We start from the raw sequence: 17,309 nt of genomic DNA on the forward strand, positions 1-17,309 counted from the left end.
TACAGCACCTGTGACTTGTAGTTAAGCTTAGAAACAGCAGTTGTGATATTCTTGGATAGGTAATAACCAGGCAGAAATAGATACTTAAACATTGTCTCAAAAATAAATAAATGGATCATGCTGACAAACAACTGAAGCAAAAATAAAATGGTATGGATAGGAACAACGACAGGCCAGAAGCAGCGTTCTGTGGGACTCAACTGATAGGGGAAAAAAAAAACCAACTTGAAGGAATAAAAACACTAACATGTGACTTAGCAAGGAACTGTAAGAGGCATAGATCAATTCCAGTCAATCCTAGCATTTGCACTGAACATTTTTAAAAGTTTATGGCATCAAACTCAGCAGTAATATAAAGGCACGCTAATACATAACATACATCCCTGAATCAGAATGCCGAAAAAGATCAAAGCATAACTTCAAAAAGCAGATTCAGAGTTCTGTCTCTTCTGAAGCCAACTTGGACACATTTATCTTGAAGACCATGTGTTTGGAGGTGTGACTGAAGCTGTGACAGCCTTCTGTACAACAGTCTGGACTCTTGACTACTACTTGAGCTGCCATTTTAGTGGATTGACTGAGTATGTGTTGTGACAACTCAATGGCATTGCTTCTCTCTTGGTATTCTGTGAATGTAATTGATAGACGTCATTTCTGGGTGCTTAGTATCTTTTATGCATGGATTTTTTTCCTTTGCTAGCTTAATTTGTACACAGACAGTATAGTACCTTTAATGGTAAGAAAAAGAGGGAATCCCAGAGCATCCTGCACCAAAACAGATTAGATCAGAAAGGGTGCCAGAGAGGGGAAAAACAGTAATTAGTGAAAACAAGTGAGCTAAGATTTTTGACATTTCTAATTTTCTTACTGTGTAAAAATTATGTAAGAAACTGTAATTGGAATTGTTTGCAATTTACGTTGGTCATAGGCAGGAAGAAGGCTACCCTGCACTATGTTTGAAATCTTATTCTAGAACTAGCAATAGCACCTTTAAACACAAGCCTCAGAAAAAAGCTTTCTTTTTTTGAAGGGTTTTTAAATACAACTTCCATATGCTTCTTTCCATAAATAAATAATTAGTCATTTAGTTTTTAGTCATTACGCAAGCATTTTAGCCATCAATAAAAATATTAAGAAAAAAGTGTTAGTATTATGATTAAAATGTTAGCATTTTCATTAAAATGAGGAACAGAAAAATATTGACCCATATAGGAAGAAAACGTATCATCAGAAGTATTTTGTTCAGACAGCATGGCTGATGAATAACGTAAATCATTGCCAACTACACTGAGATGTGTGGGATAGTTGATGCCCAGCATGATTTGCTTTGTCAAAAAGATAAGGCTCTGACAAGTATTTAGAGAGAGTACAACATAACATTTTAAACCAAAATGGAAAACTATTGCTCATCAACTTATACTTTGCATAGGAGTTTGCAGATAGCACAATACCATGAAAAATGGATGTTTGTTGAAGCCTAAAGGAAAGAATTCCTATATATTTTCAGCTTAAAGTGTATTCTTTTCTGATACAAAATTAGTGATAATAAACTTGTTACAGCTATTTTTCCTATAGACCTTATGTGTAATGACCGTACTCTTCTAGGGACTTTTACCATGTAGTGGCCAGGAGTCCTTAATGACTTGAAAGTGATTGGGAAAAGCTTACTGTAAGGGGAAAAAAAGAACATAATCAGGCAGCCTGTCATTTAACTTCAGTAATGGGATGGGATGGCTGTAAATAGCTTTCGAAGCCTTGGCACACAGAACATTTTGGAGAGGTACTTTCAGATTTGGAATGACTGGAGGGGTCTGGGTTAAGAAGGTTTGAGCCATCTTCACTTCCTGATATCTTCTCTCTTCCTCATACTTCCTTCATTTTACTGGGAAGTCATATCCTTGGAGAATAAAAAAAAAATCTCTGAATATCCTATATTGATATCTTGCATGTCACAACACTAATAAAATGAGGAGTGAGTTCAGTAAAAAAGATCATAGTTACAATTTCCATACCAGTGCCCTTTCTAAGGCAACTTGTGAGAGGATGCTTCTTTCAGTGCAGTCCTGCAGAGGTCTGGTATTTACATGTTACGATGTAGGGGAGTTTTTAAAATGACAATTTATCTCGCTAGGTGAAGACTAAGAAGAAAATCTGGTGCAAAATCTTAATAACTACTGTGGAACCCTGAAATATTCCTCTTCTATCTTAGAGTAATAAAAGGTCATCGCTTAGTAATTTTCTACCACTTTATCCTGTTTTAACCTGATTACCTTCTGCTAGTACTTTATAGAGACAGAGCAGCAATCACAGTGCCACATATGATTACTGGCGTCTCTTCTTCTCCCTTTCTTAATTACCTTGCACACATTTTTCCCTCCTTTAGTCCTCTACAAAAATGAGAATCTATTCCTGGGATCCTGAAAAGGAACATGTGATTCTTCTGCTACGTGACTTGAGGCTTAGGTGCTCAGACTTAGTATGAAGAGGGAAAAATGGGTAGTATTGGCTCCAGACAGAGAGGTGGGTCAGCCTGGCGGGTTCAGTGAAGGGTGTAAGAACAGTGTGTCTCTTGAGAATGGAAGGCAACTGGAAAAGCAGAGAGACTACAAAAAAAACCCAAACATGCTTATCTAGAAATTTTATATAAGCTACAAGCGCAAACATTGGAAAGTCCAAAGTTTGGACTTTATGCATCTAGCACTGATTTATCGTCAATCCCCAGTTTTGCTCCCTCTTTCTTGTTGACTTTGTCTCCTTTTCTTACTACTTGTCACTTACGTGACCTGGTTACACCCTCCCCGGTTCCATACCTTTTCTTAATGAATGTAATTGCATTAATATATTGCCATTCAAAACAATCTAAGCACAAGGAAAATAATTCAGTGCAAAATAGTGTTTGGAAGCCCATAGGTTAATAAAATCTTCTGTACATAAAAACACATGTTTGAGCAGCTGCTAGCCTGCCCCTCTCTTGGAAAGGGGACAGCTGGAGGTGCCAGCCGTTCCAGCCATCAGTTTTGGGGCTTCCTCTCATCTATAAAAAGGGGAGGCAAGCATCAATAAGATCTAAGGTATTCCAGGCCAAGAGGCTGCAGGATTTACTAAGAATCATACTATCTGCATATCACTGCTCTCTTCATACCCTGCACCTCCAGACGTGCTTACAATTTGCCAACTTTGAAAGGAGAAATTAGTAATATACCAATGGTCTGACAAGCTCTGGCAGCTGTTTGCACAGGGCCTGCCAGCAGGTCAGTGGGATGTTGCCAGAGAGGCTGAATTCCAGATGAGAGGGTGAGAAAGGAGAAAGAATTTTTTCAGAGCCCTGATTCTTCTGCCCTAACTTCAAAGGAAAGGAAATTTTAACTGACATATGGGCGAATGCGCTGGATTAATAGTAGTAAGGCAAACCTAAACGTCATCTGCCTAGAAAAGAATAACCCTCAAAATTACTGATGACAGTGGATACACTTTCTTCAGCCAGCAGTGTGTTGCACTTTTCTCACTCAGGCAGATTATGACAACTGTTCCTCTGATATGGCCCGGGAGTGAATGAACATCGTTTTAATGGACTGCCCGTGGTGGACGGCCAGCACAGATTTGCACTTCCAAGCCCAGCAGGTAGTGAACTCTGAAGGAACATTTCACACTGGCCATTAAGCATCCAGCATGACCACAAAACTGAGGTGACACAAGGAGAGAGCAATTCCCTGGGAATATGGATCATGATTTGCAGCCAGCTGCAGATAAAATAACCGGCTTTTGCTGTAGCCCGCTATTATCTGTGGGGTGCTAAAAAATCCTCTCCCTAGGATTTTAAGTTTCTCTCTGCATGACTGTAGTTAATGACTGGACTCTGTGGGGTGCTCCTTGTTTAGTGACTGAATATCCCTACTGCTAACAAGTTGTGTTTTGTGGGGTTTTGTGTGGGTTTTGTTGTTTTGTTTTGGTTTTTTTTTTTTAATTTAATCCATAGAATTATAGAACTGTATAGAAATATTTTTTTTTGTTGTTCCAGGCATATGCAACTTTCTGAAGTTAATTACTGTAGTCCTATGAATCTATGGTAGAAATTATCCATAATCCATGAATCAGGCCAGAAATAAACAAAATCAATTATTTGATATCATCCTTAAACTCTTTTCCCCTTGGGAAACCTATACAGATGTTTCTGCTGTTTACTTTTGGCCAAGACGGATGTATGCATCCTAAAAGTTTAGTCAACGTAAAGTTTTAAAGTATTTTATCAAAATTGGACGTCTAAGATGTCTGTTTCAAGTGAAATATACATAATAATATCTTTGTACAGAATGAAAATAAAAATTCAATTGTCTATATTTAATGGTCATTTGTGGTCTTAGTCCTGGGAGTGTACTAGACATAACTGGTGAAAATATCAGGTAAAATCAGGCTGAATTTTTAAAATTAGAAAAGTAACTTATAATTCAAATAGCTGATGATGAATCTTCATATTAAAGAGCTATCAGCCATAAAATAGAGTGCATAATGAAAAATGGCACATTCCATTGTGTGTGATAGAGCAGCTTCTTGCCTTGAGAATTAGCTTCGCGTGAGTTTTAAGTCAAACTTCAACTTTAATACTGTATAACATGTCTTGGATTGCAAAAGAGAAAGCCTCAGCTAAACAGCTCATCTCAAAACTTGTTGAATGGTGCTATTAAAAATATTTTCTTTGTCAGACAAAGACATGTCTATGTTGTCAATCATTAATACATATTGACTTCATTTCTTCCTCCAAAAGATTTGTTGGTAGAAGATCTAGTTACTTTAAATTCTCTCACTGCTTAAAGTTGCAGATGATGCTTTTTGTTGCTAAGAGGAATGACGTGTGGTTCTGAAGTGTTGCATTGTCTCAAAAACATACTTTCTAACTCTTTCTGTCACACGTCCACAGTAAAAAAGAACAAACACCTTCAGAGAGCAGGGAAAACTAAAATATATAACCACAAAACCAAATTATATCACTATGGACACAATTTTTTCCAAAAAGAAAAAAAGAATCAGTAACTATGTCTTATATTAGATATTTGAAAAAAACAGTTTTTACAAAAATATATCTGCAAATATGTCTCTTTGTAAGGGTTCGGTCCCGTTACTGCTTACGTCAGTTTTGATGTAAGCTATTTTATTTAGTGACAGCATTCTGAAGGAGAGCTGCAACACGAAAGAAATACAATAAAGAGGAGGTGCAGATAGGCTAGGGCTGGCGCTTGGGCTGGGCTAGCTCTTCAGCATTATGTCCTGCTCAGACAATTTTAAGGAAAATGTCTTGCGGCTAAGGCGATGCTGTGTGATTGAAGTACATCACGCTCAGATTTCAGCTAAGCTACCCCTTTCCTGGACTCAAGAGGAGAGGCAACTAGAATCAACAGGAGCATTTCCACAGATTTCAGAGGGTATTTCATCAGTCCTTCAGTCTCTCAGCCCCATTTCCCCATCCCCTCGTCCTGGATACGCACTCTTTCTTTCTTTGTTCACCTAGGGCATCCATTGCTTAGGAGGGGGCTGTTTCTTATTACACGCTCATACAGTGATTAACACAGTGAGGATCTAAATTCTGCTTAGGGCTTTTGATATATGCATATATATATAAACAAATAAAGGCAGTTGCTTTCCATGTGAGCAAAGAATACTAATGTGCTCAGAATTTGTCCTCTCTGCACAAGCCGGCAAAAAGCCCGTCTGAATCAACAGAGATATAACCTTCTCCATCAATCTGCTTTTGGATTTCTAGGGTAGCTTGGACATGTGGTTTCTTGAGGCTGCTTAAAATCTTACCAAAAATAAGAAGATACAGGACTCAGACTAAAATGTCTGAGTTTAAAATCATTATGATCATAGAAAGAACTAAAAACTTCTCAAGGGCAGATATCCCCACAGTATTTCTGACATAGAAATCTTGAGAGGAAGTGGAAGGGCTCTGAAAAAGCTTCCTGTCCCCACAAGTTCATCCAGAGAAGAACCTGCTCTTTTTTAAAATTAAGTTCTCACCTGTTGATTCTCAATTCAGCTGACACACCTTTGGTTTTCCTTGTTGTGTTTCATTCCTGCCAGTCCATTGATTTGTAAAAGTTTAGGTGAAATTAGGTTCACAAGCAAAACTGTTTCCGCTGCCTACTTTTCTAAAAAAAAGGAGCTGAAAGTGAATTATGAAATATATACTAAGATAGCCCTAAAGAAAAGCACCTACATCACCCCACAGTGGCTTCTGTTTCCGTACTCTGCTGCTCTGTGAATGCTCCTTTTGCACGCGCACTGGCAGGAGTGTGCATGTCTGCTCAGCCAACGGATAGCCTGTCTTGCCAGGCAGAGGGCTCCAGTTTGGGCAGAAAATGGCTTGAGAGCAGCCCTGAGGAGAAGGACTTGGGGGTGCTGGTAGATGAGAAGCTCGACATGAGCCAGCAATGTGCACTTGCAGCCCAGAAAGCCAACCGCATCCTGGGCTGCATCAAAAGCAGCGTGGACAGCATGTCGAGGGAGGTGATTCTGTCCATCTACTCCCCTATGGTGAGACCCCACCTGGAGTACTGTGTCCAGCTCTGGAGCCCTCAACACATGAAGGACATGGACCTGTTGGAACGGGTCCAGAGGAGGGCCACAAAGATGATGAGAGGGCTGGAGCACCTCTGCTGTGAGGACAGGCTGAGAGAGTTGGGGTTGTTCAGCCTGGAGAAGAGAAGGTTCCAAGGAGACCTTATAGCAGCCTTCCAGTACCTAAAGAGGGCCTACAGGAAGGATGGGGAGGGACTCTGGATCAGGGAGTGTAATGATGGGACACGGGGTAACGGCCTCAAACTGAAAGAGGGTAGATTTAGATTGGATATCAGGAAGAAATTCTTTATTGTGAGGGTGGTGAGACACTGGAACAGGTTGCCCAGGGAAGCTGTGGATGTCCCATCCCTGGAGGTGTTCAAGGCCAGGCCGGATGAGGCTTTGAGCAGCCTGGTCTAGTGGGAGGTGTCCCTGCCCAGGGCGGCGGGGTTGGAACTAGGTGATCTTTAAGGTCCCTTCCAACCTGAACCATTCAGTGATTCTGTGTGATTCCTGTGATTCTGTAAATGGACCCCAAGGAAGACAGAGCCTTCCGTAAGCAGCTTCCACAGCATTTTTACCTACTTGTTTATTTCTAGCACGCGAATCTGTGCACGCGCTTACTATTCATTTTTTTTTTTAGACATAATTTGTCCATATTTCTTTTTCAGTTGACATATTTTCATTTCCATTTGTTCATTTCTGGAACTGTTGTATTTTCAGTTGATTTCATAGGTGGACTTGACACATACTCCTACCGACAGCCCCCCCAGGAACATGTTGAGTTAAAGCCTGTAAAGCCTGTAGGTAAGGTTCTGGTCCTATGGACCACATTAATCCTTCTAACGGGACTGAAAGCTAACCTTCTCCTGAAATAATTTTGGCATCAGGTTACTAATAATTTAATTATATTTTAATTAGAACTTAATTAAAAATTAATCCCCATAAAACATGCAAGTAAGGACACTTTGTCATTGATGACGTATCCGCTAGAGCAAGGATTAGTAGATATCACCATGTCTGCCATGTCGTGCCTCGGCTTAACGCAAGGAGAGCCTCTCAGTGAAGGATGGAATTGCTTCCCTGCTGACTTTTTAGCAAGAAAAGAGGTGGTTTATGGCTGCTGCTGCTGCATAAACCATAATGAGATTAACCCATTTATGGAAAAGCGGAAGCTTTTACATTTGTCTAGCTACTGAAAGAAAAATGTTTGCTGAAAAACTGCTAGTCAGCTTAAAATCTATCTTTCTGCAGAGTTTCACTGGAAGTTCATTATCCCTCTGTCATCACTTATTTGCTCCCACCATGAAAATCACATGTTTTCATAGACTCTTCCTACTCTGTTAACTAATGAATAATTTTGGATGCATATCTATTCATTTTATTTGGAATAAATTAAGATGCGGGGAGACATTACTAGTACATATATTTTGGCAGAAGCTCAGATAACTTTAAATAGATGATATTTCAAAATATTAGTGGTAAACCAGAAGATACTCATTTGGAAATTCTTCTTAGATGCTTGAAAGTTGTTGCCCTGATGCATTCTGTCTTTAAATTTAGATTCGGGCCTTTCATGCATCTCAAACGTAACATGAAATCCATGTGCAGCTAATTGACTGAAAGTGATTTAATGACTTGCTGTATTTTACTTACCAGTTAACAGAATTAAAATGGGTTTGAATGTTTTTCCTGGTGTACACATGTGTGCATGTGCTGGGAGTTTTAATTTAAAGTGGACACTTGCTAACCAAATGTTTTGCGGGGGCACTTCACACCTGAACTTTGCTTGTGACTTTATTAATTTTTGCATGTTTTTAAATATATTTTATTAATGCTTCAGCTTTCGGTTTGTAGAAATAAACATGGGCAAAATTTCAGTCAGTTTTAGTGAGTGAATATTGTAGGATTATGAAGGCCTAAAAAGGAGAAAAGCCCCCTCAGTATGATGGTGTATGTTAGAACAGGAAGAAATATCGTGTTAAGACAACAAAATGAAACAATGAACAGTTTGACATGACATTAAGTACACCCTCTACACTGGAATCTGCGTTTTCAATAATATTTCATTAAATGCCAATTTTGATGCATTTTCTGTGGGAAAGATGACAGCAAAATGGGGGGTTGACCATTCTGAATAAGATGTTAGAGACTGAAAAAGTGAAATTGGTATCCAGGAGAAAGCAAGCCACAACTACAACATTTACACCTCTCCATAAAAGATTTTAATCTCTAAACCCGCATTGGGGTTAATTTTAAAGTATTAGGTGAATAAATGTTTACTACTTTCTTAGCAAAATTACTATAGCTAAAGGAGAGGAAAAAAAAGACGCTTTCACAAAAACCTTACATATACGTTCCTGCAAAATCTGTTCATTTGTTTTTGGTAGAAAAGGCACTGAACCTGAGAATTTGTACTTCGGTGGCAGATGTTGGGTCAAGTAGCTCAAAGGATTTTGGCATTGCTGGTGAGCTTGCAATACTGGAAAATAAATGGCATCTTCCCATTTCCCATGTACGGGTACTTTTGTATAGCTGGGAGAACCCTCTCTGGCCTCTCTATTCCTGCTAGAAATATAAAACTGGAAGATAAATTATACTGGTTTTTCTTCTTTATTGAAGTTTTGGTTTTACGCACTGAAACATACAGAGAGGTTTTTTACCTAAGCAGGGAGGAAAAATACTATCACTGATCAAAAGTCTGGATTAAAAGCCAAATTGCTGGAAACAATTTGAATGGTCAATGGATTGTGCCAGATATTTGTAGATGATCTATCTCTCTGCAGCACACCAGCCTTCCTGACTGCTTTTGATAAGTTAATTGCTATCTGTATCAGCTATATATATTCTGAGAATCCATAGTATTCCTAAGAAATGTGACTTCTGGTACCCAGGCTGTGAAAAACTCCATTTCTGTTCTCTTAGAATTGAACATGAATAACACTTGTTAAATACTTCCCAAGCCTTAATAAAGGTTACAGATCTTTTGCCGTCCTTACCACTTTACTCATGGGAAAAAATATTGAAATTAAAAAAGAAAAAATTTACAATTTACAAGTGTGGTGCTTTTTATAGGTGATTCCCTTTTTCTCACCGCTTCTATTCCCCTTATTTCATTCATGAATAAACTAAACAGAGCCCATTGAAAAAACAAGGTTCTCTGGCCTCATCAAAACTATGTAGAAGACAGTCTAGTTTTGTTGAATCCTCATATTCAGTATAATGTCTGCTTACTGCTGCCATAATTATTCATGATTAGCAAGTCTAAGATTAGTTTTCCTTTTCACCCCTGAGAAGAGGTTAAATTTGAACTTGTTCTCACAGGGAACATTTTTTAATGCAAATATGAATGATCATAGCTTGTATGTTTGCTCTTCATTCTGCCTATAACTCCATTAGGCTACCGGACAAGGATCTTTGCCCTGAACACAATTTCAATTAAGATGTGTGTAAGGCAGGAGACAACGGAGGGAGTGGGCAAAAAAAAAAAAAAAAAAAAGTTCTCATTGGCACTAGAGCACATGGACTATGAAGAAAACTGTTGTGTTTTCTTCTGTTTCAAGCACAATATCAATAGCCAGGTCACTTGGCAGTAATTAGAATTGCTTCACAAACTGCTACACAGAAAAGAGAAAAGCATGGGGATTAGAAGAAAAAAAAAAGTTGTGTTTTGGCTTGCATTAGGGTTTTTATCATTATTATTATTATTATTAATGGTTTGCAGAAGTTAAAGTTTACATGTGTCTTATTCCGGTTCAGATGAGTACATCTGATCCAGTGCTACTAATATATCTTTAGGCAACCCTGTCTGGACAGACACTGAGTCCCCAATTCCAATTAGGGATGTTCCTAGCATTTCTAGGGACATTGCAAACTTCTGCGCGTGGGACTGATTCTGCGTCTCAGAAACTCTGCCAGTAGAGAGGTCACCTCTTTGTGACGGGTCTGTGTGGCCCTGTCCTGTTTGTATCTTCTCCTGAGACTCCACCCACTGTAAAATTGCTACGAAAGACCATCATAGATTTCCCAAGATTACACAAGTGAACACAGTTTACAGTGAGTCGTGTTATATATATATATAGATTCAGCAGGCATGTGGTTGTGGTGAGGACTATAAATAGTGTGAGTCCAGCTCAAATGCAACATGTTGTAGTCAGATCATGTCTGAATTTTGTCACCTGTGAAAATACATCTTACACTGTTAAAATATATTATGCTAAAAAGAATCTATGATTATGTGAGCTTTAGACACGTTTCTCCACTTGCAGGGCTTTTCCACAAATGATTTTTGCCTTTGTGGTTGCATGATACAAAGCTACTCCTTTGTACCCAGCCATTCATACTTGACCTTATGTGTGGGTCTTGCAGCTGAGGAAATTAGTGACCGGAGGTGTTTTATCCATTTGTTCAGGAGTTACTAACCTGGCAGCAGGTGTGAATTTACATCTCACAAATTAGAAGATAAACAGAATAGGTTTAAATTTGTAAGTAATTCATATATTCTGCTTTTTAGGTCGAAGTAAGTAATGAACATGGACTCAAGATTTCTGCCGCTGTAGCTGAAGAAACAGATTTTAGAAGAAAAGACCAACCTTGTGACTCATCGCTGTGGAAGAAACCCACCATCCGTTTCTCACGGCATGTGGATTGCTCTTCCCACAGGCTCAGTGTCATTATCAGCGTTGTTATTTCATAGATCCTTGTAGATGATCTTGAATTTTTGAATAATTTACTTATATGGACACTTGTAAATTGTAAATTTTTTTCTTTTTTAATTTCAATATTTTTACAACATTTAGTGTTAAGGCATGAAAACAAAATAACCTGTGAAAACTAGGAGAAGGGTGCGTCTTTCTCAAAAAAGTCAGTATTTTTTGACCGATAAAGTCATACTATGCCTGGTCAAGATTGTGTCAGTAAACAGTAATTTTGACTCCAAAATATGCAGCAGGAGTCAAACCCTAACAATGTACAAGAGATCATTTCAATGCTGTATTTAGAATTCACAATGTCCGCTCCTTGCATTGTTTGAACTGCCGTATGCAGTAGGAATTGATCTATGACTCTTCTTACCCAGATGTTCCAGCAGTAATGTACTCATCTGATTATTGCAATTCATATATGGCTTCTTCTCCTTTCCTAATCCCTTTCACCCACCACCAGTATCTGTTTCTGATTTGAAGGGAAGCAGGACGACCGCTCTATGGATGTCAGTCTCTAGGAACCCTTACATCCAGGGCTCTTCAGATGCCTGTGATTTGCACATTTTCAAACTCTTTTCCTCCCTTCTCCCAGGAAGAAGCCAAGCATGAATGTACAGTACAAGGCACCAACTGAAGCCTTAGAAGCCTCTGGGGACTAATTTTGCTCTTAATTTAAAAGTACACAAGCAAACCTGAAAATGCGTGTAAAAATTTGTAAAGTTATTTGTAAATACTTCTAGACAAAGAACATGGATGTAACTCTGTGGCATTTTGTTTTCTATTCTGTCACCACTAGCATAAAGTGATACACAAAGCTATTTTCTCTGGGGAACTGGCAGTCTTTTTAACAGAACACTGTTTCTTTCTTCTTAATTACTTTATAAAGTGCTGTGCACAGTTACATGCCCCAGAGAGTTACGTCTCTCCGCAGAGCCTATGTGCCTCAGCATTCAGTGGAAAACTCATCAGGGTTTTGGGTCTGTTTCTGGGTTTACGCTTTCTCATTTTGTGGTTTCTTTGGCGGCACTGTCAGGAAGGATGGTACTTCTGATACGCTTATCTCTGTCTCTCCACCAGAAACTGAAAAGAGGTCCACTAAGTTCCTTCATAAATATCCTAAACAGTCTTCAGCTGGTAATTTCTGGTCCAACAACATTTAGATCCTAAATTTGCAGTCTACTCTTGAATCATGTATTTTAAAGTCTGAGCAGATGAGAGCTAGAAGAAGGCTTGTCTTGATTCTTTGCCTACTAAATGTTGTGTTATTTATCCATATAAACCCAGTGGGGATGCTAATAAATATAAAGGAGATAGAGTCTATCGTTTTTAGGTGTCAAGGCTTTTGTGGTGCATCCAACTGTTTCACAGCTAGTTAAATCAAAGACCTCGCCTTCTTTGGAGAAAACACAACCTGAACACAGGTTAACCTTCCCTGAAACCGAGTGTGAAGTAAGTGTTAAGACAAAGCCAAGAGAAACAACAACTGAAAAAAAAAACCTTTCATAGTATTCCTAGGACTGGTTATACCTCAAATGGTATGTCTTTGTGTGTGAAGGCAGACAGTGCCAAAAAGAGGGGTGCTTTGTATGAAGATAATGCCGTCTGTCCTTGTGTATTTGTGTGTTCCCTCATACACTCTTTCCCCCTATATTCTAGAATACTGCAAAGTGCCAGGTTTGTCCTATCTTGAAGAACGCAGCAGTAAAAAACAGGTAGTTTGTCACAAAACTAATACGAATAACATAATTTTTGAGGCATCATGAAGAAGATACAGTGTGAATTGCTTTATAGCTGTAATATTTTAATGAGGCGAAAACATTTTTATCTGCTTCTGTAATATTTTACTTCTGCTTAGTATGACAGATCATTTCATTTCTTTACATGATCCCTTAAACAGTGACGATGTCTACGTAGGCCTGCAGCCTTCTGTGTTTGTGATAGCTCCAGAACTCGGCATATCTGAGCACCGTTCAGTGTCTGACAGTTTCCAGAAGCTGCTTTGCCTCAACTTTCTCAATGACAGAGAGAGTTCAGGATGTGGGCATCTACCATGATGATTCCTATGACGAATGCGGTTCCCATTTGGGCTTTACATTTCAGCATTATTTTCCCTGCATTAATTGTTACGGGCTGGCAGATTAAAGGCCTCCGACTGAACCCAGCGCTACCCCCAGAACCAGGCGGGAGGAAAGGGAAGGAGTGCTACCTCCCTGCCACTTGCACAGATCCACATTCTGTTCTGGCACAGCTTTGGAAGCGTATTATTTCATTTTCCACCAAGACAGACACGTCTGCTGGACCACGTTTCACAAATTTGTCTGAATGCATCTAAACCCTGCCCTTCCGTGGGTCCTTCAGGTTTTCAGCTTGCTAATAAAGAACTGTGTACATGCCACAAAAATTCTGCAAAGGCAGAACCTGACTTCTCTTCCATCTGAAATATCGATCGCATTTTAGCTGGGGAACACAAACCAGTATATTCCAAATACGCTTAAAATCTCGGAATCGTTACCAATACAGCGCACCTGCCATCTGTCTCACTTAATGAACAGAACGATCCTGATTGAGAGGAATTTGTCTTCATTAGAACAAGCCAACATGCACACTGCAATGCTGAAGGAAACTGTCGTTCTTTTCTAAATTGAGACACAAAAAATAGTACCAATCAATCTGTACATGTTGGGGAAAAAGCCGTGAGAATAATAAATGGATTTGAATGTTAATTGCTGTGTTCTCCAATATAGTAGAACATATTGGCTAACATTTTTGTAGGAAGCCTTGAGCAATAGTTCCTTTATTTTTGTAAAACATACTTTCAGTAAGGTGTTAGGTGAGTCCCAGATCAGCCAGCTACATAGGAATTAAGTGTTGGCTTTCTAAATATACTTGGATAGTTTTCTTAATCTTAACTGTAACATTCAATTTCAGGAAATGACTAGGTTTGTACTGCAAAACGGAATTTGCTGACAATCCTAAAACCTCAGAGCAGATTATCAGTTCTGGTGGCATTAATATGTCATGCTGTAGCAACTTAGAACAGCTGAAGGTCTGTCCTTCAAACTTTTAGACTTTTTTCCTTTTCCCCAAGTTGCTGCTTAATTCAAGTTTTACAGAGAATCAGATTTGCAATGGTACTTTAACTGGAGATACAAGAAATATGATGCAGAAATATGGCACTACACATTCACTAAGGACTGAGCCAGGAACCACCCATTTTATGAAAGAGCAGCTGATGCCTTCTGGACCTGAAAACAGGAACTATATTGAGGAATTAACAGATTTTTGCCTGGTACAGTGACATAGAGTGATTATATATTACAATTTCTGGTGTTGCTGGAGGCATTATTGGTTGGGCTGATGCCCCCATCTCTTTCCTATCCATAGAGATTTTTGACACAAAAATCTGAAATAAATGAATTTTTTTAAGTTCAAGTATGATCTGAAAGAACTCTCTGAAATGAAAGAGTTCATAGCCTGGATTTGCTGAAGGGGTTGTTTTAGTGCTAGGATATGACACTAACTCTATAAATAATTTTTAATAGAGCTATATCAGTTAAAACCACGGGAATTATGCCTGGTTTTAATTAACACCTGCTTTCTTTCAATAGGGTAGTAGAGCATATTAAGAAGATGGTGTTTACTGTATCTTAATAAGAATACTATAGTTTGAAACTATGTCAGCTGGTTAACATGTGACAAGACTAACTTTTCTTGTCTAAAATCTGAGAACGCATAACTGGACCGCTCAAAAGCCTGTAGTCCTGCCCCCAAAATGGCAGATTTTAGCCCAAACAGCTGGTGGTTTGTCTCTTTCCAACAACTTTGAGTGCAGGCTTTCTTAGTTCACAAAAGTGCCGTGCAGGGCTCTGCTGCATGTTTGGATCTTGAGTTTCACCTCTCCATCCAGCTGTCCACAGCTCAGGGGTTGCAACACCGTTGTCCCCTCTGAGTACCGCAGTGGCTGGTGCAGCCTTTTTTCAATGGCAACTGCAGTGTTCCTCTCTGCACCCGGCTGCCTGTCTTTCACGTGGGGATTATCTGGTCGAAAAAGCCAATCAAGCAATCTATCAAGTTCCTTTAACAGACTTTGACAGTGGCAAACAAAAATTGACATCCCAAACTAATTAGCTTGCCTCCTTCCAGTATCAGCCTCATCTACTTTAATTATAACGAATTACAACCCGGGAGCTCTTTTGTGCACTGAAGAAGTTTCACTTCAAGTTGGTAAAACGTTCCTTCCATGTATAGTTCCCATGTCAGCAGGATATTTCTTGCAAATTAATTCAGTTCTTACCCACTATGCTGAGTGTTTTGATAGAAACCATTTTTTTAGTTCCTGACCTAGTGATGGAGTCATGTCGTTGCCTGCCAGAATAGCACTTTTACAGCAGGGTGGCTGGGTTGGACCCTGAGGTCATGTCAGAGGTTTGATGGCTTCGGGCTGCATGAAGTGGAGGAAGCTGTCATGGAGGCAGCCTTAAAGAGGTGGTGTCTCTCTCCTCTCTGCCCAGGGAGCTGACTATCCCTGCAACCACAACTGGGGATCAGCCTGAAAGATTCAGTAATTTGTGGAGGGTTCATGAGTAAACTATGCGTTATGGACAATCAGGGAATTCAGATCTGTGAAAATGGGCACATAAAGAAGATATTTCATATCAAGATCACTGTTGCAGGGTTTGCCCCTTGGAGCTGCTGGTGGTGTGCGCACAGCATGCCAGAGCAGCCCTGATCACCCAGGAGTACCAGCAGCACTCTGCTTCACTGGAACGGGGCACTAGGCTGCTCAGGACCCTAAATAATTATTTAGCAGCTAAGGCCATCCTGCTTTCTCTTTGCCAACTACCTATAAGATGCACTGTTTTCCCCGTGTTGAGAGGCAACTGCTGATAAATGATGGTTTCTTCCCATACTTCCCATTTCCTTCACACAAATTGTAGTTTGAATGTTTCTCTCTGATTTAAAACAAATTAAACACCTGGATTTAATTCCTGCCTCCACATGCGTACTTGCTGGTCAGTGACACAACACAGTCCTGGACGTGACAGCTTTGTGGAATAGCTGCCCTTATGTGGTCTACTGCCTCTCAAAACCAGCAACGCACTCTGAAGACAGCCTCACTAAACAGCAGCCATGCATAAATAACACCGAGAAGGCAAAAAAGATTCTCCTTGTTTTGCTTATCCCCCTAGGACCCAATATAACTTCTTTAAGATTTCAGTCCCAGTTTCCTACTTATTTCACACCAGCCATATGCAACCATGCTTTCAAAACACTCCTGTAAGTCAGTGCCAAGCAGACGCGCTGAAGCTGAATTGTAAGTTGGCTGAATGCAATTCCAAGAGTAATCTAATTTCTCTTTTTCCACAACATCGCACACGTGCCCAATTAGTAGAGAATCAAGGAAGGGTTACAGCATTTCCTAGCATGTGACATATTTGGAATGAGAACTGTGTTACACATGAGCAAACAAGTCAGCTCTCCACGTTGGCCCATAGTGTTCAATAAAACGTCACTAGGGTGCATTATCCTGCTTTATCTGCGTAGCCAGAACCAGAGTGGCAAGCAGGTAGAGAGTCGCAAGCACTGGGGCAAATGCAAGCCAACAACTTGTTTAAACAACCTTGGTCTGATATTAATAATCCACACTGCAATGTGTTGTTTTTCTTAGCAAGTAAAGCTGCCTGGCTTATAGGTTGCCGCCAGATCCTCAGGTGTGTGATAACCAGTAACCTTCTATGCCACTCTTACACATACATATTCACAGTCATGTTTTGGTTTCTAAAGGCCTTATAATTCAAATAAACCTGTTTTCCTTAAAGTTTAGGGGAGGCTGTATCTAGACTGCTGTAGGGAGAGTCCCTTGGAGTGTTTGGAGACCAGAGAAACATCTGTGGAGACCATTGCCTGGCCATGGGACCACCCCCAGCACCCGTCCTGGTGCCAGCACTGGCTGGCAAGCTCTGGAGGAAACCCAGAGGAGCCCAGAGCTCCAAGAGGAGAAAGGGGGTCTGGCTACCCTGGGCTCTGCGACCTGCAGCAGCCCACTGGGAAACA

The 17,309-nt window shown here is 39.9% G+C and overlaps 1 protein-coding gene across 2 annotated transcripts in view; it reads left to right on the top strand.

Moving 5' to 3' along the window:
• NKAIN3 (sodium/potassium transporting ATPase interacting 3) overlaps positions 1-14,698 on the top strand; it is a 376,682-nt gene extending 361,984 nt beyond the window's left edge. Inside the window, exons 6-7 of one of the 2 annotated variants that reach the window (XM_063326950.1) lie at positions 7,276-7,359; positions 11,066-14,698. In XM_063326950.1, the coding sequence (XP_063183020.1) occupies positions 7,276-7,359; positions 11,066-11,079 (98 nt within the window). In that variant the 3' untranslated portion in view covers positions 11,080-14,698. The remainder of the gene's footprint in view (positions 1-7,275; positions 7,360-11,065) is intronic. The other variant, XM_063326951.1, reaches the window with a different exon arrangement.
• The last annotated feature ends 2,611 nt before the right edge of the window (positions 14,699-17,309 follow it).

The sequence above is a fragment of the Chroicocephalus ridibundus genome, chromosome 2, assembly GCF_963924245.1.
Source record: "Chroicocephalus ridibundus chromosome 2, bChrRid1.1, whole genome shotgun sequence".
NCBI classification, from domain to species: Eukaryota; Metazoa; Chordata; class Aves; order Charadriiformes; family Laridae; genus Chroicocephalus; species Chroicocephalus ridibundus.